The 25,314-nt window shown below is 57.3% G+C and overlaps 1 protein-coding gene across 1 annotated transcript in view; it reads right to left on the bottom strand.

Moving 5' to 3' along the window:
- Positions 1–25,314, bottom strand: part of LOC140399439 (uncharacterized) — a 165,152-nt gene that overhangs the window by 31,766 nt on the left and 108,072 nt on the right. Inside the window, exons 20-21 of the mRNA XM_072489017.1 lie at positions 24,225–24,455; positions 23,352–23,453 (exon numbers count right to left, since the gene is read on the bottom strand). Coding sequence (XP_072345118.1) covers positions 23,352–23,453; positions 24,225–24,455 — 333 coding nt within the window. The remainder of the gene's footprint in view (positions 1–23,351; positions 23,454–24,224; positions 24,456–25,314) is intronic.

Here is a 25,314-nt window from a genome sequence, read left to right on the forward strand (position 1 = left end):
TGAGAGCGAGACAGACTGAGAGCGAGACAGACTGAGAGCGAGACAGACTGAGAGCGAGACAGACTGAGAGCGAGACAGACTGAGAGCGAGACACACTGAGTGCGAGACACACTGAGAGCGAGACACACTGAGAGCGAGACACACTGAGAGCGAGACACACTGAGAGCGAGACAGACTGAGAGCGAGACACACTGAGAGCGAGACACACTGAGAGCGAGACAGACTGAGAGCGAGACAGACTGAGAGCGAGACACACTGAGAGCGAGACAGACAGAGAGCGAGACAGACTGAGAGCGAGACAGACTGAGAGCGAGACAGACTGAGAGCGAGACACACTGAGAGCGAGACAGACTGAGAGCGAGACACACTGAGAGCGAGACAGACAGAGAGCGAGACACACTGAGAGCGAGACAGACAGAGAGCGAGACAGACAGAGAGCGAGACAGACAGAGAGCGAGACAGACTGAGAGCGAGACAGACTGAGAGCGAGACAGACTGAGAGCGAGACAGACTGAGAGCGAGACAGACTGAGAGCGAGACACACTGAGAGCGAGACACACTGAGAGCGAGACAGACTGAGAGCGAGACAGACTGAGAGCGAGACAGACTGAGAGCGAGACAGACTGAGAGCGAGACAGACTGAGAGCGAGACAGACAGAGAGCGAGACACACTGAGAGCGAGACAGACAGAGAGCGAGACAGACTGAGAGCGAGGCACACTGAGAGCGAGACAGACTGAGAGCGAGACAGACTGAGAGCGAGACAGACTGAGAGCGAGACAGACTGCGAGCGAGACAGACTGAGAGCGAGACAGACTGAGAGCGAGACACACTGAGAGCGAGACACACTGAGAGCGAGACAGACTGAGAGCGAGACAGACTGAGAGCGAGACACACTGAGAGCGAGACACACTGAGAGCGAGACACACTGAGAGCGAGACACACTGAGAGCGAGACACACTGAGAGCGAGACACACTGAGAGCGAGACACACTGAGAGCGAGACACACTGAGAGCGAGACAGACAGAGAGCGAGACACACTGAGAGCGAGACACACTGAGAGCGAGACACACTGAGAGCGAGACACACTGAGAGCGAGACACACTGAGAGCGAGACACACTGAGAGCGAGACAGACAGAGAGCGAGACAGACAGAGAGCGAGACAGACTGAGAGCGAGACACACTGAGAGCGAGACACACTGAGAGCGAGACAGACTGAGAGCGAGACAGACAGAGAGCGAGACAGACAGAGAGCGAGACAGACAGAGAGCGAGACAGACTGAGAGCGAGACAGACAGAGAGCGAGACAGACTGAGAGCGAGACAGACTGAGAGCGAGACAGACTGAGAGCGAGACAGACTGAGAGCGAGACAGACTGAGAGCGAGACAGACAGAGAGCGAGACACACTGAGAGCGAGACAGACTGAGAGCGAGACAGACTGAGAGCGAGACAGACTGAGAGCGAGACAGACTGAGAGCGAGACACACTGAGAGCGAGACACACTGAGAGCGAGACAGACTGAGAGCGAGACAGACAGAGAGCGAGACAGACAGAGAGCGAGACACACTGAGAGCGAGACACACTGAGAGCGAGACGGACTGAGAGCGAGACGGACTGAGAGCGAGACACAGAGAGCGAGACACAGAGAGCGAGACACACTGAGAGCGAGACACACTGAGAGCGAGACAGACTGAGAGCGAGACAGACTGAGAGCGAGACAGACTGAGAGCGAGACAGACAGAGAGCGAGACACACTGAGAGCGAGACAGACTGAGAGCGAGACACACTGAGAGCGAGACAGACTGAGAGCGAGACACACTGAGAGCGAGACACACTGAGAGCGAGACAGACAGAGAGCGAGACAGACTGAGAGCGAGACAGACTGAGAGCGAGACAGACAGAGAGCGAGACACACTGAGAGCGAGACAGACAGAGATCGAGACAGACAGAGAGCGAGACAGACAGAGAGCGAGACAGACTGAGAGCGAGACAGACAGAGAGCGAGACAGACTGAGAGCGAGACAGACAGAGAGCGAGACAGACTGAGAGCGAGACAGACAGAGAGCGAGACACACAGAGCGAGACAGACTGAGAGCGAGACAGACTGAGAGCGAGACAGACAGAGAGCGAGACAGACAGAGAGCGAGACACACTGAGAGCGAGACAGACTGAGAGCGAGACACACTGAGAGCGAGAGACAGACTGAGAGCGAGACACACTGAGAGCGAGACACACTGAGAGCGAGACAGACTGAGAGCGAGACACACTGAGAGCGAGACACACAGAGAGCGAGACAGACTGAGAGCGAGACACACTGAGAGCGAGACACACAGAGAGCGAGACAGACTGAGAGCGAGACACACTGAGAGCGAGACACACTGAGAGCGAGACAGACTGAGAGCGAGACAGACTGAGAGCGAGACACACTGAGAGCGAGACACACTGAGAGCGAGACAGACTGAGAGCGAGACAGACTGAGAGCGAGACAGACTGAGAGCGAGACAGACTGAGAGCGAGACAGACAGAGAGCGAGACACACTGAGAGCGAGACAGACAGAGAGCGAGACAGACTGAGAGCGAGGCACACTGAGAGCGAGACAGACTGAGAGCGAGACAGACTGAGAGCGAGACAGACTGAGAGCGAGACAGACTGCGAGCGAGACAGACTGAGAGCGAGACACACTGAGAGCGAGACACACTGAGAGCGAGACACACTGAGAGCGAGACAGACTGAGAGCGAGACAGACTGAGAGCGAGACACACTGAGAGCGAGACACACTGAGAGCGAGACACACTGAGAGCGAGACACACTGAGAGCGAGACACACTGAGAGCGAGACACACTGAGAGCGAGACAGACAGAGAGCGAGACACACTGAGAGCGAGACACACTGAGAGCGAGACACACTGAGAGCGAGACACACTGAGAGCGAGACACACTGAGAGCGAGACACACTGAGAGCGAGACAGACAGAGAGCGAGACAGACAGAGAGCGAGACAGACTGAGAGCGAGACACACTGAGAGCGAGACACACTGAGAGCGAGACAGACTGAGAGCGAGACAGACTGAGAGCGAGACAGACAGAGAGCGAGACAGACAGAGAGCGAGACAGACAGAGAGCGAGACAGACAGAGAGCGAGACAGACTGAGAGCGAGACAGACTGAGAGCGAGACAGACTGAGAGCGAGACAGACTGAGAGCGAGACAGACTGAGAGCGAGACAGACAGAGAGCGAGACACACTGAGAGCGAGACAGACTGAGAGCGAGACAGACTGAGAGCGAGACAGACTGAGAGCGAGACAGACTGAGAGCGAGACAGACTGAGAGCGAGACAGACTGAGAGCGAGACACACTGAGAGCGAGACACACTGAGAGCGAGACACACTGAGAGCGAGACAGACTGAGAGCGAGACAGACAGAGAGCGAGACACACTGAGAGCGAGACACACTGAGAGCGAGACACACTGAGAGCGAGACGGACTGAGAGCGAGACGGACTGAGAGCGAGACACAGAGAGCGAGACACAGAGAGCGAGACACAGAGAGCGAGACACACTGAGAGCGAGACACACTGAGAGCGAGACAGACTGAGAGCGAGACAGACTGAGAGCGAGACAGACTGAGAGCGAGACAGACAGAGAGCGAGACACACTGAGAGCGAGACAGACTGAGAGCGAGACACACTGAGAGCGAGACAGACTGAGAGCGAGACACACTGAGAGCGAGACACACTGAGAGCGAGACAGACAGAGAGCGAGACAGACTGAGAGCGAGGCAGACTGAGAGCGAGACAGACTGAGAGCGAGACAGACAGAGAGCGAGACACACTGAGAGCGAGACAGACAGAGATCGAGACAGACAGAGAGCGAGACAGACAGAGAGCGAGACAGACTGAGAGCGAGACAGACAGAGAGCGAGACAGACTGAGAGCGAGACAGACAGAGAGCGAGACAGACTGAGAGCGAGACAGACAGAGAGCGAGACACACAGAGCGAGACAGACTGAGAGCGAGACAGACTGAGAGCGAGACAGACAGAGAGCGAGACAGACAGAGAGCGAGACACACTGAGAGCGAGACAGACTGAGAGCGAGACACACTGAGAGCGAGAGACAGACTGAGAGCGAGACACACTGAGAGCGAGACACACTGAGAGCGAGACAGACTGAGAGCGAGACACACTGAGAGCGAGACACACAGAGAGCGAGACAGACTGAGAGCGAGACACACTGAGAGCGAGACACACAGAGAGCGAGACAGACTGAGAGCGAGACACACTGAGAGCGAGACACACTGAGAGCGAGACACACAGAGAGCGAGACAGACTGAGAGCGAGACAGACAGAGAGCGAGACACACTGAGAGCGAGACAGACAGAGAGCGAGACACACAGAGCGAGACAGACTGAGAGCGAGACAGACTGAGAGCGAGACAGACTGAGAGCGAGACAGACTGAGAGCGAGACAGACAGAGAGCGAGACAGACAGAGAGCGAGACACACTGAGAGCGAGACACATGGAGAGCGAGACACACTGAGAGCGAGACAGACAGAGAGCGAGGCAGACTGAGAGCGAGACAGACAGAGAGCGAGACAGACTGAGAGCGAGACACACTGAGAGCGAGACAGACTGAGAGCGAGACAGACTGAGAGCGAGACACACTGAGAGCGAGACACACTGAGAGCGAGACAGACTGAGAGCGAGACACACTGAGAGCGAGACACACTGAGAGCGAGACAGACTGAGAGCGAGACAGACTGAGAGCGAGACACACAGAGAGCGAGACAGACTGAGAGCGAGACACACTGAGAGCGAGACAGACTGAGAGCGAGACACACTGAGAGCGAGACAGACAGAGAGCGAGACACACTGAGAGCGAGACAGACAGAGAGCGAGACAGACTGAGAGCGAGACAGACTGAGAGCGAGACAGACTGAGAGCGAGACACACTGAGAGCGAGACAGACTGAGAGCGAGACAGACTGAGAGCGAGACAGACTGAGAGCGAGACAGACTGAGAGCGAGACACACTGAGAGCGAGACAGACAGAGAGCGAGACAGACTGAGAGCGAGGCACACTGAGAGCGAGACAGACTGAGAGCGAGACAGACTGCGAGCGAGACAGACTGCGAGCGAGACAGACTGAGAGCGAGACAGACTGAGAGCGAGACAGACTGAGAGCGAGACACACTGAGAGCGAGACACACTGAGAGCGAGACAGACTGAGAGCGAGACAGACTGAGAGCGAGACAGACTGAGAGCGAGACAGACTGAGAGCGAGACACACTGAGAGCGAGACACACTGAGAGCGAGACACACTGAGAGCGAGACACACTGAGAGCGAGACAGACTGAGAGCGAGACACACTGAGAGCGAGACAGACTGAGAGCGAGACACACTGAGAGCGAGACAGACTGAGAGCGAGACACACTGAGAGCGAGACAGACAGAGAGCGAGACAGACTGAGAGCGAGACAGACTGAGAGCGAGACAGACTGAGAGCGAGACAGACTGAGAGCGAGACAGACTGAGAGCGAGACACACTGAGAGCGAGACACACTGAGAGCGAGACACACTGAGAGCGAGACAGACTGAGAGCGAGACAGACTGAGAGCGAGACAGACTGAGAGCGAGACACACTGAGAGCGAGACACATGGAGAGCGAGACACACTGAGAGCGAGACAGACAGAGAGCGAGGCAGACTGAGAGCGAGACAGACAGAGCGAGACAGACTGAGAGCGAGACAGACAGAGAGCGAGACAGACTGAGAGCGAGACACACTGAGAGCGAGACACACTGAGAGCGAGACACACTGAGAGCGAGACAGACAGAGAGCGAGACAGACTGAGAGCGAGACACACTGAGAGCGACACACAGAGAGAGCGAGACAGACTGAGAGCGAGACACACTGAGAGCGAGACAGACTGAGAGCGAGACACACTGAGAGCGAGACAGACTGAGAGCGAGACAGACTGAGAGCGAGACACACTGAGAGCGAGACAGACTGAGAGCGAGACACACTGAGAGCGAGACAGACTGAGAGCGAGACAGACTGAGAGCGAGACAGACTGAGAGCGAGACAGACTGAGAGCGAGACAGACTGAGAGCGAGACAGACTGAGAGCGAGACACACTGAGAGCGAGACACACTGAGAGCGAGACACACTGAGAGCGAGACACACTGAGAGCGAGACACACTGAGAGCGAGACAGACTGAGAGCGAGACACACTGAGAGCGAGACACACTGAGAGCGAGACAGACTGAGAGCGAGACAGACTGAGAGCGAGACAGACTGAGAGCGAGACACACTGAGAGCGAGACAGACTGAGAGCGAGACAGACTGAGAGCGAGACACACTGAGAGCGAGACAGACAGAGAGCGAGACAGACTGAGAGCGAGACACACTGAGAGCGAGACAGACTGAGAGCGAGACACACTGAGAGCGAGACAGACAGAGAGCGAGACGCACTGAGAGCGAGGCACACTGAGAGCGAGACAGACTGAGAGCGAGACAGACAGAGAGCGAGACAGACTGAGAGCGAGACACACTGAGAGCGACACACAGAGAGAGCGAGACAGACTGAGAGCGAGACACACTGAGAGCGAGACACACTGAGAGCGAGACAGACTGAGAGCGAGACACACTGAGAGCGAGACAGACTGAGAGCGAGACAGACTGAGAGCGAGACACACTGAGAGCGAGACAGACTGAGAGCGAGACACACTGAGAGCGAGACAGACTGAGAGCGAGACAGACTGAGAGCGAGACAGACTGAGAGCGAGACAGACTGAGAGCGAGACAGACTGAGAGCGAGACAGACTGAGAGCGAGACACACTGAGAGCGAGACACACTGAGAGCGAGACAAACTGAGAGCGAGACACACTGAGAGCGAGACAGACTGAGAGCGGACACACTGAGAGCGAGACACACTGAGAGCGAGACAGACTGAGAGCGAGACACACTGAGAGCGAGACACAGAGAGCGAGACAGACTGAGAGCGAGACAGACTGAGAGCGAGACACACTGAGAGCGAGACAGACAGAGAGCGAGACAGACTGAGAGCGAGACACACTGAGAGCGAGACAGACTGAGAGCGAGACACACTGAGAGCGAGACAGACAGAGAGCGAGACACACTGAGAGCGAGACAGACAGAGAGCGAGACAGACTGAGAGCGAGACAGACTGAGAGCGAGACAGACTGAGAGCGAGACACACTGAGAGCGAGACAGACTGAGAGCGAGACAGACTGAGAGCGAGACAGACTGAGAGCGAGACAGACTGAGAGCGAGACACACTGAGAGCGAGACAGACAGAGAGCGAGACAGACTGAGAGCGAGGCACACTGAGAGCGAGACAGACTGAGAGCGAGACAGACTGCGAGCGAGACAGACTGAGAGCGAGACAGACTTGGAGCGAGACAGACTGAGAGCGAGACACACTGAGAGCGAGACACACTGAGAGCGAGACACACTGAGAGCGAGACAGACTGAGAGCGAGACAGACTGAGAGCGAGACAGACTGAGAGCGAGACAGACTGAGAGCGAGACACACTGAGAGCGAGACACACTGAGAGCGAGACAGACTGAGAGCGAGACACACTGAGAGCGAGACACACTGAGAGCGAGACAGACTGAGAGCGAGACACACTGAGAGCGAGACAGACAGAGAGCGAGACAGACTGAGAGCGAGACAGACTGAGAGCGAGACAGACTGAGAGCGAGACAGACTGAGAGCGAGACAGACTGAGAGCGAGACACACTGAGAGCGAGACACACTGAGAGCGAGACAGACTGAGAGCGAGACAGACTGAGAGCGAGACAGACTGAGAGCGAGACACACTGAGAGCGAGACAGACTGAGAGCGAGACACACTGAGAGCGAGACAGACAGAGAGCGAGACACACTGAGAGCGAGACAGACAGAGAGCGAGACAGACAGAGAGCGAGACAGACTGAGAGCGAGACAGACTGAGAGCGAGACAGACTGAGAGCGAGACAGACTGAGAGCGAGACACACTGAGAGCGAGACACACTGAGAGCGAGACAGACTGAGAGCGAGACAGACTGAGAGCGAGACAGACTGAGAGCGAGACAGACTGAGAGCGAGACAGACTGAGAGCGAGACACACTGAGAGCGAGACAGACAGAGAGCGAGACAGACTGAGAGCGAGGCACACTGAGAGCGAGACAGACTGAGAGCGAGACAGACTGCGAGCGAGACAGACTGCGAGCGAGACAGACTGAGAGCGAGACAGACTGAGAGCGAGACACACTGAGAGCGAGACACACTGAGAGCGAGACAGACTGAGAGCGAGACAGACTGAGAGCGAGACACACTGAGAGCGAGACACACTGAGAGCGAGACACAGAGAGCGAGACACACTGAGAGCGAGACACACTGAGAGCGAGACACACTGAGAGCGAGACAGACAGAGAGCGAGACACACTGAGAGCGAGACACACTGAGAGCGAGACACACTGAGAGCGAGACACACTGAGAGCGAGACACACTGAGAGCGAGACACACTGAGAGCGAGACAGACTGAGAGCGAGACAGACTGAGAGCGAGACAGACTGAGAGCGAGACAGACTGAGAGCGAGACACACTGAGAGCGAGACACACTGAGAGCGAGACAGACTGAGAGCGAGACACACTGAGAGCGAGACACACTGAGAGCGAGACACACTGAGAGCGAGACAGACTGAGAGCGAGACAGACAGAGAGCGAGACAGACAGAGAGCGAGACAGACAGAGAGCGAGACAGACTGAGAGCGAGACAGACAGAGAGCGAGACAGACTGAGAGCGAGACAGACTGAGAGCGAGACAGACTGAGAGCGAGACAGACAGAGAGCGAGACACACTGAGAGCGAGACACACTGAGAGCGAGACACACTGAGAGCGAGACACACTGAGAGCGAGACACACTGAGAGCGAGACAGACAGAGAGCGAGACAGACAGAGAGCGAGACACACTGAGAGCGAGACACACTGAGAGCGAGACACACTGAGAGCGAGACACACTGAGAGCGAGACAGACTGAGAGCGAGACAGACTGAGAGCGAGACAGACTGAGAGCGAGACAGACTGAGAGCGAGACACACTGAGAGCGAGACACACTGAGAGCGAGACACACTGAGAGCGAGACACACTGAGAGCGAGACAGACTGAGAGCGAGACACACTGAGAGCGAGACACACTGAGAGCGAGACACACTGAGAGCGAGACACACTGAGAGCGAGACACACTGAGAGCGAGACAGACTGAGAGCGAGACAGACTGAGAGCGAGACACACTGAGAGCGAGACACACTGAGAGCGAGACAGACAGAGAGCGAGACAGACTGAGAGCGAGACACACTGAGAGCGAGACAGACTGAGAGCGAGACACACTGAGAGCGAGACAGACAGAGAGCGAGACACACTGAGAGCGAGACAGACAGAGAGCGAGACAGACTGAGAGCGAGACAGACTGAGAGCGAGACAGACTGAGAGCGAGACACACTGAGAGCGAGACAGACTGAGAGCGAGACAGACTGAGAGCGAGACAGACTGAGAGCGAGACAGACTGAGAGCGAGACACACTGAGAGCGAGACAGACAGAGAGCGAGACAGACTGAGAGCGAGGCACACTGAGAGCGAGACAGACTGAGAGCGAGACAGACTGCGAGCGAGACAGACTGAGAGCGAGACAGACTGAGAGCGAGACAGACTGAGAGCGAGACACACTGAGAGCGAGACACACTGAGAGCGAGACAGACTGAGAGCGAGACAGACTGAGAGCGAGACAGACTGAGAGCGAGACACACTGAGAGCGAGACACACTGAGAGCGAGACACACTGAGAGCGAGACAGACTGAGAGCGAGACACACTGAGAGCGAGACACACTGAGAGCGAGACAGACTGAGAGCGAGACAGACTGAGAGCGAGACACACTGAGAGCGAGACAGACAGAGAGCGAGACAGACAGAGAGCGAGACAGACAGAGAGCGAGACAGACTGAGAGCGAGACAGACTGAGAGCGAGACAGACTGAGAGCGAGACAGACTGAGAGCGAGACAGACTGAGAGCGAGACACACTGAGAGCGAGACACACTGAGAGCGAGACAGACTGAGAGCGAGACAGACTGAGAGCGAGACAGACTGAGAGCGAGACACACTGAGAGCGAGACACACTGAGAGCGAGACACACTGAGAGCGAGACAGACAGAGAGCGAGACACACTGAGAGCGAGACAGACAGAGAGCGAGACAGACTGAGAGCGAGACAGACTGAGAGCGAGACAGACTGAGAGCGAGACAGACTGAGAGCGAGACACACTGAGAGCGAGACACACTGAGAGCGAGACACACTGAGAGCGAGACAGACTGAGAGCGAGACAGACTGAGAGCGAGACAGACTGAGAGCGAGACAGACTGAGAGCGAGACACACTGAGAGCGAGACAGACTGAGAGCGAGACAGACTGAGAGCGAGGCACACTGAGAGCGAGACAGACTGAGAGCGAGACAGACTGCGAGCGAGACAGACTGAGAGCGAGACAGACTGAGAGCGAGACACACTGAGAGCGAGACACACTGAGAGCGAGACACACTGAGAGCGAGACAGACTGAGAGCGAGACAGACTGAGAGCGAGACACACTGAGAGCGAGACACACTGAGAGCGAGACACACTGAGAGCGAGACACACTGAGAGCGAGACACACTGAGAGCGAGACAGACAGAGAGCGAGACAGACTGAGAGCGAGACAGACTGAGAGCGAGACACACTGAGAGCGAGACACACTGAGAGCGAGACAGACAGAGAGCGAGACAGACTGAGAGCGAGACACACTGAGAGCGAGACAGACTGAGAGCGAGACACACTGAGAGCGAGACAGACTGAGAGCGAGACAGACTGAGAGCGAGACAGACTGAGAGCGAGACAGACTGAGAGCGAGACACACTGAGAGCGAGACAGACTGAGAGCGAGACAGACAGAGAGCGAGACAGACAGAGAGCGAGACAGACAGAGAGCGAGACAGACTGAGAGCGAGACAGACAGAGAGCGAGACAGACTGAGAGCGAGACAGACTGAGAGCGAGACAGACAGAGAGCGAGACACACTGAGAGCGAGACACACTGAGAGCGAGACACACTGAGAGCGAGACACACTGAGAGCGAGACACACTGAGAGCGAGACAGACTGAGAGCGAGACAGACTGAGAGCGAGACACACTGAGAGCGAGACACACTGAGAGCGAGACAGACAGAGAGCGAGACAGACTGAGAGCGAGACACACTGAGAGCGAGACACACTGAGAGCGAGACAGACTGAGAGCGAGACAGACAGAGAGCGAGACAGACAGAGAGCGAGACAGACAGAGAGCGAGACAGACAGAGAGCGAGACAGACAGAGAGCGAGACAGACTGAGAGCGAGACAGACAGAGAGCGAGACAGACAGAGAGCGAGACAGACTGAGAGCGAGACAGACTGAGAGCGAGACAGACTGAGAGCGAGACAGACAGAGAGCGAGACACACTGAGAGCGAGACAGACTGAGAGCGAGACAGACTGAGAGCGAGACAGACTGAGAGCGAGACAGACTGAGAGCGAGACACACTGAGAGCGAGACAGACTGAGAGCGAGACAGACAGAGAGCGAGACACACTGAGAGCGAGACACACTGAGAGCGAGACACACTGAGAGCGAGACGGACTGAGAGCGAGACACACTGAGAGCGAGACACAGAGAGCGAGACACAGAGAGCGAGACACACTGAGAGCGAGACAGACTGAGAGCGAGACAGACTGAGAGCGAGACAGACTGAGAGCGAGACAGACTGAGAACGAGACAGACAGAGAGCGAGACACACTGAGAGCGAGACAGACTGAGAGCGAGACACACTGAGAGCGAGACACACTGAGAGCGAGACACACTGAGAGCGAGACACACTGAGAGCGAGACAGACAGAGAGCGAGACAGACTGAGAGCGAGACAGACTGAGAGCGAGACAGACTGAGAGCGAGACAGACTGAGAGCGAGACAGACTGAGAGCGAGACAGACTGAGAGCGAGACACACTGAGAGCGAGACACACTGAGAGCGAGACACACTGAGAGCGAGACACACTGAGAGCGAGACACACTGAGAGCGAGACACACTGAGAGCGAGACACACTGAGAGCGAGACACACTGAGAGCGAGACAGACTGAGAGCGAGACAGACAGAGAGCGAGACAGACAGAGAGCGAGACAGACAGAGAGCGAGACAGACAGAGAGCGAGACAGACAGAGAGCGAGACAGACAGAGAGCGAGACAGACAGAGAGCGAGACAGACAGAGAGCGAGACAGACAGAGAGCGAGACAGACTGAGAGCGAGACACACTGAGAGCGAGACAGACTGAGAGCGAGACAGACTGAGAGCGAGACACACTGAGAGCGAGACACACTGAGAGCGAGACAGACTGAGAGCGAGACAGACTGAGAGCGAGACAGACTGAGAGCGAGACAGACTGAGAGCGAGACAGACTGAGAGCGAGACAGACAGAGAGCGAGACACACTGAGAGCGAGACACACTGAGAGCGAGACAGACAGAGATCGAGACAGACAGAGAGCGAGACAGACAGAGAGCGAGACAGACTGAGAGCGAGACAGACTGAGAGCGAGACAGACAGAGAGCGAGACACACAGAGCGAGACAGACTGAGAGCGAGACAGACTGAGAGCGAGACAGACAGAGAGCGAGACAGACAGAGAGCGAGACACACTGAGAGCGAGACACACAGAGAGCGAGACAGACTGAGAGCGAGACACACTGAGAGCGAGACAGACTGAGAGCGAGACACACTGAGAGCGAGACACACTGAGAGCGAGACACACTGAGAGCGAGACAGACTGAGAGCGAGACAGACTGAGAGCGAGACACACTGAGAGCGAGACACACTGAGAGCGAGACAGACTGAGAGCGAGACAGACTGAGAGCGAGACAGACTGAGAGCGAGACACACTGAGAGCGAGACACACTGAGAGCGAGACACACTGAGAGCGAGACACACTGAGAGCGAGACAGACAGAGAGCGAGACACACTGAGAGCGAGACAGACAGAGAGCGAGACAGACTGAGAGCGAGACAGACTGAGAGCGAGACAGACTGAGAGCGAGACAGACTGAGAGCGAGACACACTGAGAGCGAGACACACAGAGAGCGAGACAGACTGAGAGCGAGACACACTGAGAGCGAGACAGACTGAGAGCGAGACACACTGAGAGCGAGACACACTGAGAGCGAGACACACTGAGAGCGAGACAGACTGAGAGCGAGACAGACTGAGAGCGAGACACACTGAGAGCGAGACACACTGAGAGCGAGACACACTGAGAGCGAGACAGACTGAGAGCGAGACAGACTGAGAGCGAGACACACTGAGAGCGAGACACACTGAGAGCGAGACACACTGAGAGCGAGACACACTGAGAGCGAGACAGACAGAGAGCGAGACACACTGAGAGCGAGACAGACAGAGAGCGAGACAGACTGAGAGCGAGACAGACTGAGAGCGAGACAGACTGAGAGCGAGACAGACTGAGAGCGAGACACACTGAGAGCGAGACACACTGAGAGCGAGACAGACTGAGAGCGAGACAGACTGAGAGCGAGACAGACTGAGAGCGAGACAGACTGAGAGCGAGACACACTGAGAGCGAGACAGACTGAGAGCGAGACAGACTGAGAGCGAGACAGACTGAGAGCGAGACAGACTGCGAGCGAGACAGACTGAGAGCGAGACAGACTGAGAGCGAGACACACTGAGAGCGAGACACACTGAGAGCGAGACACACTGAGAGCGAGACAGACTGAGAGCGAGACAGACTGAGAGCGAGACACACTGAGAGCGAGACACACTGAGAGCGAGACACACTGAGAGCGAGACACACTGAGAGCGAGACACACTGAGAGCGAGACACACTGAGAGCGAGACACACTGAGAGCGAGACAGACAGAGAGCGACACACACTGAGAGCGAGACACACTGAGAGCGAGACACACTGAGAGCGAGACAGACAGAGAGCGAGACAGACTGAGAGCGAGACAGACTGAGAGCGAGACACACTGAGAGCGAGACACACTGAGAGCGAGACAGACAGAGAGCGAGACAGACTGAGAGCGAGACACACTGAGAGCGAGACAGACTGAGAGCGAGACACACTGAGAGCGAGACAGACTGAGAGAGAGACAGACTGAGAGCGAGACAGACTGAGAGCGAGACAGACTGAGAGCGAGACACACTGAGAGCGAGACAGACTGAGAGCGAGACAGACAGAGAGCGAGACAGACAGAGAGCGAGACAGACAGAGAGCGAGACAGACAGAGAGCGAGACAGACAGAGAGCGAGACAGACTGAGAGCGAGACAGACAGAGAGCGAGACAGACTGAGAGCGAGACAGACTGAGAGCGAGACAGACTGAGAGCGAGACAGACAGAGAGCGAGACACACTGAGAGCGAGACACACTGAGAGCGAGACACACTGAGAGCGAGACACACTGAGAGCGAGACACACTGAGAGCGAGACAGACTGAGAGCGAGACAGACTGAGAGCGAGACACACTGAGAGCGAGACACACTGAGAGCGAGACACACTGAGAGCGAGACAGACAGAGAGCGAGACAGACTGAGAGCGAGACACACTGAGAGCGAGACACACTGAGAGCGAGACAGACTGAGAGCGAGACAGACAGAGAGCGAGACAGACAGAGAGCGAGACAGACAGAGAGCGAGACAGACAGAGAGCGAGACAGACAGAGAGCGAGACAGACTGAGAGCGAGACAGACTGAGAGCGAGACACACTGAGAGCGAGACAGACTGGGAGCGAGACACACTGAGAGCGAGACACACAGAGAGCGAGACAGACTGAGAGCGAGACACACTGAGAGCGAGACACACTGAGAGCGAGACACACTGAGAGCGAGACAGACTGAGAGCGAGACACACTGAGAGCGAGACACACAGAGAGCGAGACAGACTGAGAGCGAGACACACTGAAAGCGAGACAGACAGAGAGCGAGACAGACTGAGAGCGAGACAGACTGAGAGCGAGACAGACTGAGAGCGAGACAGACTGAGAGCGAGACAGACTGAGAGCGAGACAGACTGAGAGAGAGACAGACTGTGAGCGAGACACACTGAGAGCGAGACAGACTGAGAGCGAGACAGACTGAGAGCGAGACACACTGAGAGCGAGACAGACAGAGAGCGAGACAGACTGAGAGCGAGACACACTGAGAGCGAGACAGACTGAGAGCGAGACAGACTGAGAGCGAGACAGACTGAGAGCGAGACAGACTGAGAGCGAGACAGACTGTGAGCGAGACACACTGTGAGCGAGACACACTGAGAGCGAGACACACTGAGAGCGAGACACACAGAGAGCGAGACAGACTGAGAGCGAGACAGACTGAGAGCGAGACAGACTGAGAGCGAGACAGACTGTGAGCGAGACAGACTGAGAGCGAGATACACTGAGAGCGAGACAGACAGAGAGCGAGACAGACTGAGAGCGAGACAGACTGAGAGCGAGACAGACTGAGAGCGAGACAGACTGAGAGCGAGACAGACTGAGAGCGAGACACACTGAGAGCGAGACAGACAGAGAGCGAGACACACTGAGAGCGAGACAGACTGAGAGCGAGACAGACTGAGAGCGAGACAGACTGAGAGCGAGACAGACTGAGAGCGAGACACACTGAGAGCGAGACAGACTGAGAGCGAGACACACTGAGAGCGAGACAGACTGAGAGCGAGACAGACTGTGAGCGAGACACGCTGAGAGCGAGACACACTGAGAGCGAGACAGACTGAGAGCGAGACAGACAGAGAGCGAGACAGACAGAGAGCGAGACACACTGAGAGCGAGACACACTGAGAGCGAGACACACTGAGAGCGAGACACACTGAGAGCGAGACAGACAGAGAGCGAGGCAGACTGAGAGCGAGACAGACAGAGAGCGAGACAGACAGAGAGCGAGACAGACTGAGAGCGAGACCCACTGAGAGCGAGACAGACTGAGAGCGAGACACAGAGAGCGAGACACACTGAGAGCGAGACACAGAGAGCGAGACACACTGAGAGCGAGACAGACTGAGAGCGAGACACAGAGAGCGAGACAGACTGAGAGCGAGACAGACTGAGAGCGAGACACACTGAGAGCGAGACAGACTGAGAGCGAGACAGACAGAGAGCGAGGCAGACAGAGAGCGAGACACACTGAGAGCGAGACAGACTGAGAGCGAGACAGACTGAGAGCGAGACACAGAGAGCGAGACAGACTGAGAGCGAGACAGACTGAGAGCGAGACAGACAGAGAGCGAGACACACTGAGAGCGAGACACACTGAGAGCGAGACACACTGAGAGCGAGACACACTGAGAGCGAGACAGACTGAGAGCGAGACACACTGAGAGCGAGACAGACTGAGAGCGAGACAGACAGAGAGCGAGACACACTGAGAGCGAGACAGACAGAGAGCGAGACAGACTGAGAGCGAGACACACTGAGAGCGAGACAGACTGAGAGCGAGACAGACTGAGAGCGAGACAGACTGAGAGCGAGACAGACTGAGAGCGAGACAGACTGAGAGCGAGACAGACTGTGAGCGAGACACACTGTGAGCGAGACACACTGTGAGCGAGACACACTGAGAGCGAGACACACAGAGAGCGAGACAGACTGAGAGCGAGACAGACTGAGAGCGAGACAGACAGAGAGCGAGACACACTGAGAGCGAGACACACTGAGAGCGAGACACACTGAGAGCGAGACACACTGAGAGCGAGACACACTGAGAGCGAGACAGACTGAGAGCGAGACACACTGAGAGCGAGACACACTGAGAGCGAGACAGACTGAGAGCGAGACAGACTGTGAGCGAGACAGACTGAGAGCGAGACACACTGTGAGCGAGACAGACTGAGAGCGAGACAGACAGAGAGCGAGACACACTGAGAGCGAGACACACTGAGAGCGAGACACACTGAGAGCGAGACACACTGAGAGCGAGACACACTGAGAGCGAGGCAGACAGAGAGCGAGACAGACTGAGAGCGAGACAGACTGAGAGCGAGACAGACTGAGAGCGAGACAGACTGAGAGCGAGACAGACAGAGAGCGAGAGAGACAGAGAGCGAGACAGACTGAGAGCGAGACAGACAGAGAGCGAGACAGACTGAGAGCGAGACAGACTGAGAGCGAGACACACTGAGAGCGAGACAGACTGAGAGCGAGACAGACTGAGAGCGAGACAGACTGAGAGCGAGACAGACTGAGAGCGAGACAGACTGAGAGCGAGACAGACTGAGAGCGAGACAGACTGAGAGCGAGACAGACAGAGAGCGAGACAGACAGAGAGCGAGACAGACTGAGAGCGAGACACACTGAGAGCGAGACAGACAGAGAGCGAGACAGACTGAGAGCGAGACACACTGAGAGCGAGACACCCTGAGAGCGAGACACACTGAGAGCGAGACACACTGAGAGCGAGACACACTGAGAGCGAGACAGACAGAGAGCGAGACAGACTGAGAGCGAGACAGACAGAGAGCGAGACAGACAGAGAGCGAGACAGACTGAGAGCGAGACTCACTGAGAGCGAGACACACTGAGAGCGAGACAGACAGAGAGCGAGAGAGACAGAGAGCGAGACAGACTGAGAGCGAGACAGACTGAGAGCGAGGCAGACAGAGAGCGAGACAGACTGAGAGCGAGACAGACTGAGAGCGAGGCAGACTGAGAGCGAGACAGACTGAGAGCGAGACAGACAGAGAGCGAGAGACAGACAGAGAGCGAGACAGACAGAGAGCGAGACAGACAGAGAGCGAGACAGACTGAGAGCGAGACAGACTGAGAGCGAGACACACTGAGAGCGAGACAGACTGAGAGCGAGACAGACAGAGAGCGAGACACACTGAGAGCGAGACACACTGAGAGCGAGACAGACTGAGAGCGAGACAGACTGAGAGCGAGACAGACAGAGAGCGAGACAGACTGAGAGCGAGACAGACAGAGAGCGAGACAGACAGAGAGCGAGACAGACAGAGAGCGAGACAGACAGAGAGCGAGACAGACAGAGAGCGAGACAGACTGAGAGCGAGACAGACAGAGAGCGAGACAGACTGAGAGCGAGACACACTGAGAGAGAGACAGACTGAGAGCGAGACAGACAGAGAGCGAGACAGAGAGAGAACGAGACACACTGAGAGCGAGTCAGACTGAGAGCGAGACACACTGAGAGCGAGACAGACAGAGAGCGAGACAGACAGAGAGCGAGACAGACAGAGAGCGAGACACACAGAGAGCGAGACACACTGAGAGCGAGGCACACTGAGAGCGAGACAGACTGAGAGCGAGACAGACAGAGAGCGAGACAGACAGAGAGCGAGACAGACTGAGAGCGAGACAGACTGAGAGCGAGACACACTGAGAGCGAGACACACTGAGAGCGAGACACACTGAGAGCGAGACAGACTGAGAGCGAGATAGACTGAGAGCGAGATAGACTGAGAGCGAGACAGACTGAGAGCGAGACAGACTGAGAGCGAGACAGACTGAGAGCGAGACAGACTGAGAGCGAGACAGACTGAGAGCGAGGCACACTGAGAGCGAGGCACACTGAGAGCGAGACACACTGAGAGCGAGGCAGACAGAGAGCGAGGCAGACTGAGAGCGAGACAGACTGAGAGCGAGACAGACTGAGAGCGAGACACACTGAGAGCGAGACACACTGAGAGCGAGACAGACTGAGAGCGAGACAGACAGAGTGCGAGACAGACTGAGAGCGAGACAGACTGAGAGCGAGACACACTGAGAGCGAGACACACTGAGAGCGAGACAGACTGAGAGCGAGACAGACTGAGAGCGAGACAGACTGAGAGCGAGACAGACTGAGAGCGAGACAGACTGAGAGCGAGACAGACTGAGAGCGAGACAGACTGAGAGCGAGACACACTGAGAGCGAGACACACTGAGAGCGAGACACACTGAGAGCGAGACAGACAGAGAGCGAGACAGACTGAGAGCGAGACAGACTGAGAGCGAGACAGACTGAGAGCGAGACAAACTGAGAGCGAGACACACTGAGAGCGAGACAGACAGAGAGCGAGACAGACTGAGAGCGAGACACAGAGAGAGCGAGACAGACTGAGAGCGAGACAGACTGAGAGCGAGACAGACTGAGAGCGAGACAGACTGAGAGCGAGACAGACTGAGAGCGAGACAGACAGAGAGCGAGACAGACAGAGAGCGAGACAGACTGAGAGCGAGACACACTGAGAGCGAGACAGACAGAGAGCGAGACAGACTGAGAGCGAGACACACTGAGAGCGAGACACCCTGAGAGCGAGACACACTGAGAGCGAGACACACTGAGAGCGAGACACACTGAGAGCGAGACAGACAGAGAGCGAGACAGACAGAGAGCGAGACAGACTGAGAGCGAGACAGACAGAGAGCGAGACAGACAGAGAGCGAGACAGACTGAGAGCGAGACTCACTGAGAGCGAGACACACTGAGAGCGAGACAGACAGAGAGCGAGAGAGACAGAGAGCGAGACAGACTGAGAGCGAGACACACTGAGAGCGAGACAGACAGAGAGCGAGACAGACTGAGAGCGAGACACACTGAGAGCGAGACAGACTGAGAGCGAGACAGACTGAGAGCGAGACAGACTGAGAGCGAGACAGACTGAGAGCGAGACAGACAGGGAGCGAGACAGACTGAGAGCGAGACAGACTGAGAGCGAGACACACTGAGAGCGAGACACCCTGAGAGCGAGACACCCTGAGAGCGAGACACACTGAGAGCGAGACACACTGAGAGCGAGGCAGACAGAGAGCGAGACAGACAGAGAGCGAGACAGACAGAGAGCGAGACAGACTGAGAGCGAGACACACTGAGAGCGAGACACACTGAGAGCGAGACAGACAGAGAGCGAGAGAGACAGAGAGCGAGACAGACTGAGAGCGAGACAGACAGAGAGCGAGACAGACTGAGAGCGAGACACACTGAGAGCGAGACAGACTGAGTGCGAGACAGACTGAGAGCGAGACAGACTGAGAGCGAGACAGACTGAGAGCGAGACAGACTGAGAGCGAGACAGACTGAGAGCGAGACAGACTGAGAGCGAGACAGACAGAGAGCGAGACAGACAGAGAGCGAGACAGACTGAGAGCGAGACACACTGAGAGCGAGACAGACTGAGAGCGAGACAGACTGAGAGCGAGATAGACTGAGAGCGAGACAGACTGAGAGCGAGACAGACTGAGAGCGAGACAGACTGAGAGCGAGACAGACTGAGAGCGAGACAGACTGAGAGCGAGACAGACTGAGAGCGAGACAGACTGAGAGCGAGACACACTGAGAGTGAGACACACTGAGAGCGAGACACACTGAGAGCGAGACAGACTGAGAGCGAGACAGACTGAGAGCGAGACACACTGAGAGCGAGACAGACTGAGAGCGAGACAGACAGAGAGCGAGACAGAGAGAGGGCGAGACAGAGAGAGGGCGAGACAGAGAGAGGGCGAGACAGAGAGAGGGCGAGACAGGGAGAGGGCGAGACAGAGAGAGGGCGAGACAGAGAGAGGGCGAGACAGAGAGAGGGCGAGACAGAGAGAGAGCGAGACAGAGAGAGAGCGAGACAGAGAGAGGGCGAGACAGAGAGAGGGCGAGACAGAGAGAGGGCGAGACAGAGAGAGGGCGAGACAGAGAGAGGGCGAGACAGAGAGAGGGCGAGACAGAGAGAGGGCGAGACAGAGAGAGGGCCAGACAGACAGAGGGCCAGACAGAGAGGGGGCGAGACAGAGAGAGGGCGAGACAGAGAGAGGGCGAGACAGAGAGAGGGCGAGACAGAGAGAGGGCGAGACAGAGAGAGGGCGAGACAGAGAGAGGGCGAGACAGAGAGAGGGCGAGACAGAGAGAGGGCGAGACAGAGAGAGGGCGAGACAGAGAGAGGGCGAGACAGAGAGAGGGCGAGACAGAGAGAGCGAGAGAGAGAGAGAGGGAGACAGAGAGAGGGCGAGACAGAGAGAGGGCGAGACAGAGAGAGGGCGAGACAGAGAGAGGGCGAGACAGAGAGAGGGCAAGACAGAGAGAGGGCGAGACAGAGAGAGGGCGAGACAGAGAGAGGGCGAGACAGAGAGAGGGCGAGACAGAGAGAGCGAGAGAGAGAGAGAGGGAGACAGAGAGAGGGAGACAGAGAGAGGGAGACAGAGAGAGCGTGGCAGAGAGTGCGAGACCGAGAGAGGGCGAGACAGATAGAGAGCGAGACAGAGAGAGCGAGGCAGAGAGAGGGCGAGACAGAGAGAGGGCGAGACAGAGAGAGGGCGAGACAGAGAGAGGGCGAGACAGAGAGAGGGCGAGACAGAGAGAGGGCGAGACAGAGAGAGGGCGAGACAGAGAGAGGGCGAGACAGAGAGAGGGCGAGACAGAGAGAGCGAGAGAGAGAGAGAGAGGGAGACAGAGAGAGCGTGGCAGAGAGCGCGAGACCGAGAGAGGGCGAGACAGATAGAGAGCGAGACAGAGAGAGCGAGGCAGAGAGAGGGCGAGACAGAGAGAGGGCGAGACAGAGAGAGGGCGAGACAGAGAGAGGGCCAGACAGAGAGAGGGCCAGGCAGAGAGAGCAAGGCAGAGAGAGCGAGACAGAGAGAGCGTGGCAGAGAGTGCGAGACAGAGAGAGCGAGAGACAGAGAGAGCGAGAGACAGAGAGAGCGAGGGACAGAGAGAGAGACAGAGAGAGTGCGAGACAGAGAGAGCGAGGCAGAGAGAGCGAGACAGAGAGAGGGCGAGACAGAGAGAGGGCGAGACAGAGAGAGGGCGAGACAGAGAGAGCGAGGCAGAGAGAGCGAGGCAGAAAGAGGGCGAGACAGAGAGAGCGTGGCAGAGAGTGCGAGACAGAGAGAGGGCGAGACAGAGAAAGCGAGACAGAGAGAGGGCGAGACAGAGAGAGCGTGGCAGAGAGTGCGAGACAGAGAGAGGGCGAGACAGAGAAAGCGAGACAGAGAGAGGGCGAGACAGAGAGAGCTAGACAGAGAGAGGGGCGAGACAGAGAGAGGGCGAGACAGAGAGAGCGTGGCAGAGAGGGCGAGACAGAGAGAGCATGGCAGAGAGAGCGAGACAGAGAGAGAGAGAGAGACAGAGAGAGGGCGGGACAGAGAGGAGGCGGGACAGAGAGAGGGCGGGACAGAGAGAGGGCGGGACAAAGAGAGGGCGAGACAGGGAGAGCGAGACAGAGAGAGGGCGAGACAGAGAGAGAGCGAGACAGAGAGAGGGCGAGACAGAGAGGGCGAGACAGAGAGAGAGCGAGACAGAGAGAGAGCGAGACAGAGAGAGCGTGGCAGAGAGTGCGAGACAGAGAGAGCGAGAGACAGAGAGAGCGAGAGACAGAGAGAGAGACAGAGAGAGTGCGAGACAGAGTGAGCGAGGCAGAGAGAGAGCGAGACAGAGAGGGGGCGAGACAGAGAGAGCGAGGCAGAGAGAGCGAGACAGAAAGAGGGCGAGACAGAGAGAGCGTGGCAGAGAGTGCGAGACAGAGAGAGGGCGAGACAGAGAAAGCGAGACAGAGAGAGGGCGAGACAGAGAGAGCTAGACAGAGAGAGGGGCGAGACAGAGAGAGGGGCGAGACAGAGAGAGGGCGAGACAGAGAGAGCGTGGCAGAGAGGGCGAGACAGAGAGCATGGCAGAGATAGCGAGACAGAGAGAGAGAGAGAGACAGAGAGAGGGCGGGACAGAGAGAGGGCGGGACAGAGAGAGGGCGGGACAGAGAGAGGGCGGGACAGAGAGAGGGCGGCACAGAGAGAGGGCGGCACAGAGAGAGGGCGGCACAGAGAGAGGGCGGCACAGAGAGAGGGCGAGACAGGGAGAGCGAGACAGAGAGAGTGCGAGACAGAGAGAGAGCGAGACAGAGAGAGGGCGAGACAGAGAGGGCGAGACAGAGAGAGGGCCAGACAGAGAGAGAGCGAGAGACAGAGAGAGCGAGAGACAGAGAGAGGGCGAGACAGAGAGAGGGCGAGACAGAGAGGGCGAGACAGAGAGAGAGCGAGACAGAGAGAGAGCGAGACAGAGAGAGAGCGAGACAGAGAGAGGGCAAGACAGAGAGAGGGCGAGACAGAGAGAGGGCGAGACAGAGAGAGGGCGAGACAGAGAGAGGGCGAGACAGAGAGAGGGCGAGACAGAGAGAGAGCGAGACAGAGAGAGGGCGAGACAGAGAGGGCGAGACAGAGAGAGAGCGAGACAGAGAGAGAGCGAGACAGAGAGCATGCTTGTGAAAAATGCTGAAACACAGCAAGAGCGGAGATGAGCTGAGGATGAACATTGGTTCCTTACGTCTGGTGGTACGGATATGACCTTCTGCTCTGCTGTGTGCAGGCTGCTGTGTGGAGAGTGTGCGCCGGCTTGTGAGGACTCCGCACCCTCGGGCATCTCCACCTGTTGGCACAGTGGGAAAATCCAATCAGTTCATCAATCCCATCGGCCAGTGGCCACTGACAACACTCAGCTGATCAACAGCTGGAGGCATCACCGACTTCAACGCGCCTTCCCCAACCCTCCCCACCCCCCCACCCCCCTCCTTCAATGCACCACACCCCAAAGGCACTGATTCCTGTGGGGATCCACCCCGCTCTTTGGTGATTTTGCCCCAGTTGGCACGTGGCAGCCATCGTTAGTGGACCCTGCGACCAAGGGGGGAGATTGCAGTCCAGCCCGATTCACACCTGGGCTCCAGTGGGAGTTCAGTGGTAGGAAATCTGCAGCGAGTCATCCCTGGTGAATACTTCACCCCTCTTCCCTGGGATTGTCACCCCCATCTCTCCCCCCACCCCCGCCACTCAACTGTGACCCCAGCACTGACCCCAATCTCAACAGTTAATTAGTAGCACGGACCACGGGAGCTCCCGTCCGAGCCCCACACATACGCCATCCCGACTTGGTCAACCATTCCTTCAGTGTCGCTGGCTCAATATCCTGGAACCGCCTTCTCTAACAGCACTGTGGGTGTACCTACACCACACGAGGACTGCAGCGGTTCAAGATGGCGGCTCACCCACCACCTTCTCAAGGGGGGAATAAATGCTGGGCCCGGCCAGCGATGCCTACAGCCTGCAGACACATCAATGGCAAAGGAACCACAGGTTGGCCAATTCCTACTCTGCACCCTCTGCCCCACCTTGATCGTGTCCGCTCATGTGTACTACACACCCGTGTGGGGTCTGTCTGCTCCGCGGGCTCCGCCCCCATGGTCTCCACCTCGGGCGACTGGGCAGACACCTGCCAGATCTTCCTCTTCCTCGCCGCCTGTATGACCCGCGCCACCTTGCGGCTGGCAAAGGCGTTCTCCTTCCAGCGCCGGCGCCCGCTCCTATAACCCTGTTCCTTCCAGTCTGGCCAAGGGCTCTGCCCACCCAACAGTTCCCGAGGGAGAAGCCTCTTCTGCACGGAAAATATACAAAGCGAGGAAGACTGAGACAAGACAGATAACATGCATCCATTCCCCAATCAGCAAAGGGTCACGTGCCACACTATCAGAGGGTCAGTGCTGAGGCAGGGCCGCACTGTCGGAGGGTCAGTGCTGAGGGAGCTCCGCACTGTCGGAGGGTCAGTGCTGAGGGAGCGCCGCACTGTCGGAGGGTCAGTGCTGAGGGAGCTCCGCACTGTCGGAGGGTCAGTGCTGAGGGAGCGCTGCACTGTCAGAGGGTCAGTGCTGAGGGAGCGCCGCACTGTCGGAGAGTCAGAGCTGAGGGAGCGCCGCACTGTCGGAGGGTCAGTGCTGATGGAGTGCCGCACTTTCGGAGGGTCAGTGCTGAGGGAGCGCTGCACTGTCAGAGGGTCAGTGCTGAGGGAGCGCCGCACTGTCGGAGGGTCAGTGCTGAGGGAGCGCCGCACTGTCAGAGGGTCAGTGCTGAGGGAGCACCGCACTGTCAGGGGGTCAGTGCTGAGGGAGCGCCGCACTGTCGGAGGGTCAGTGCTGAGGGAGCGCCGCACTGTCAGAGGGTCAGTGCTGAGGGAGCGCCGCACTGTGGGAGTGTCAGTACTGAGGGAGCGCTGCACTGTCAGAGGGTCAGTACTGAGGGAGTGCCGCACAGTCGGAGGGTCAGTGCTGAGGGAGCGCCGCACTGTGGGAGTGTCAGTACTGAGGGAGCGCCGCACTGTCGGAGGGTCAGTGCTGAGGGAGCGCCGCACTGTCGGAGGGTCAGTGCTGAGGGAGCGCCGCACTGTCGGAGGGTCAGTGCTGATGGAGCGCCGCACTGTCGGAGGGTCAGTGCTGAGGGAGCGCCGCACTGTCAGAGGG

Source organism: Scyliorhinus torazame, chromosome 22 (assembly GCF_047496885.1).
Source record: "Scyliorhinus torazame isolate Kashiwa2021f chromosome 22, sScyTor2.1, whole genome shotgun sequence".
NCBI lineage: Eukaryota > Metazoa > Chordata > Chondrichthyes > Carcharhiniformes > Scyliorhinidae > Scyliorhinus > Scyliorhinus torazame.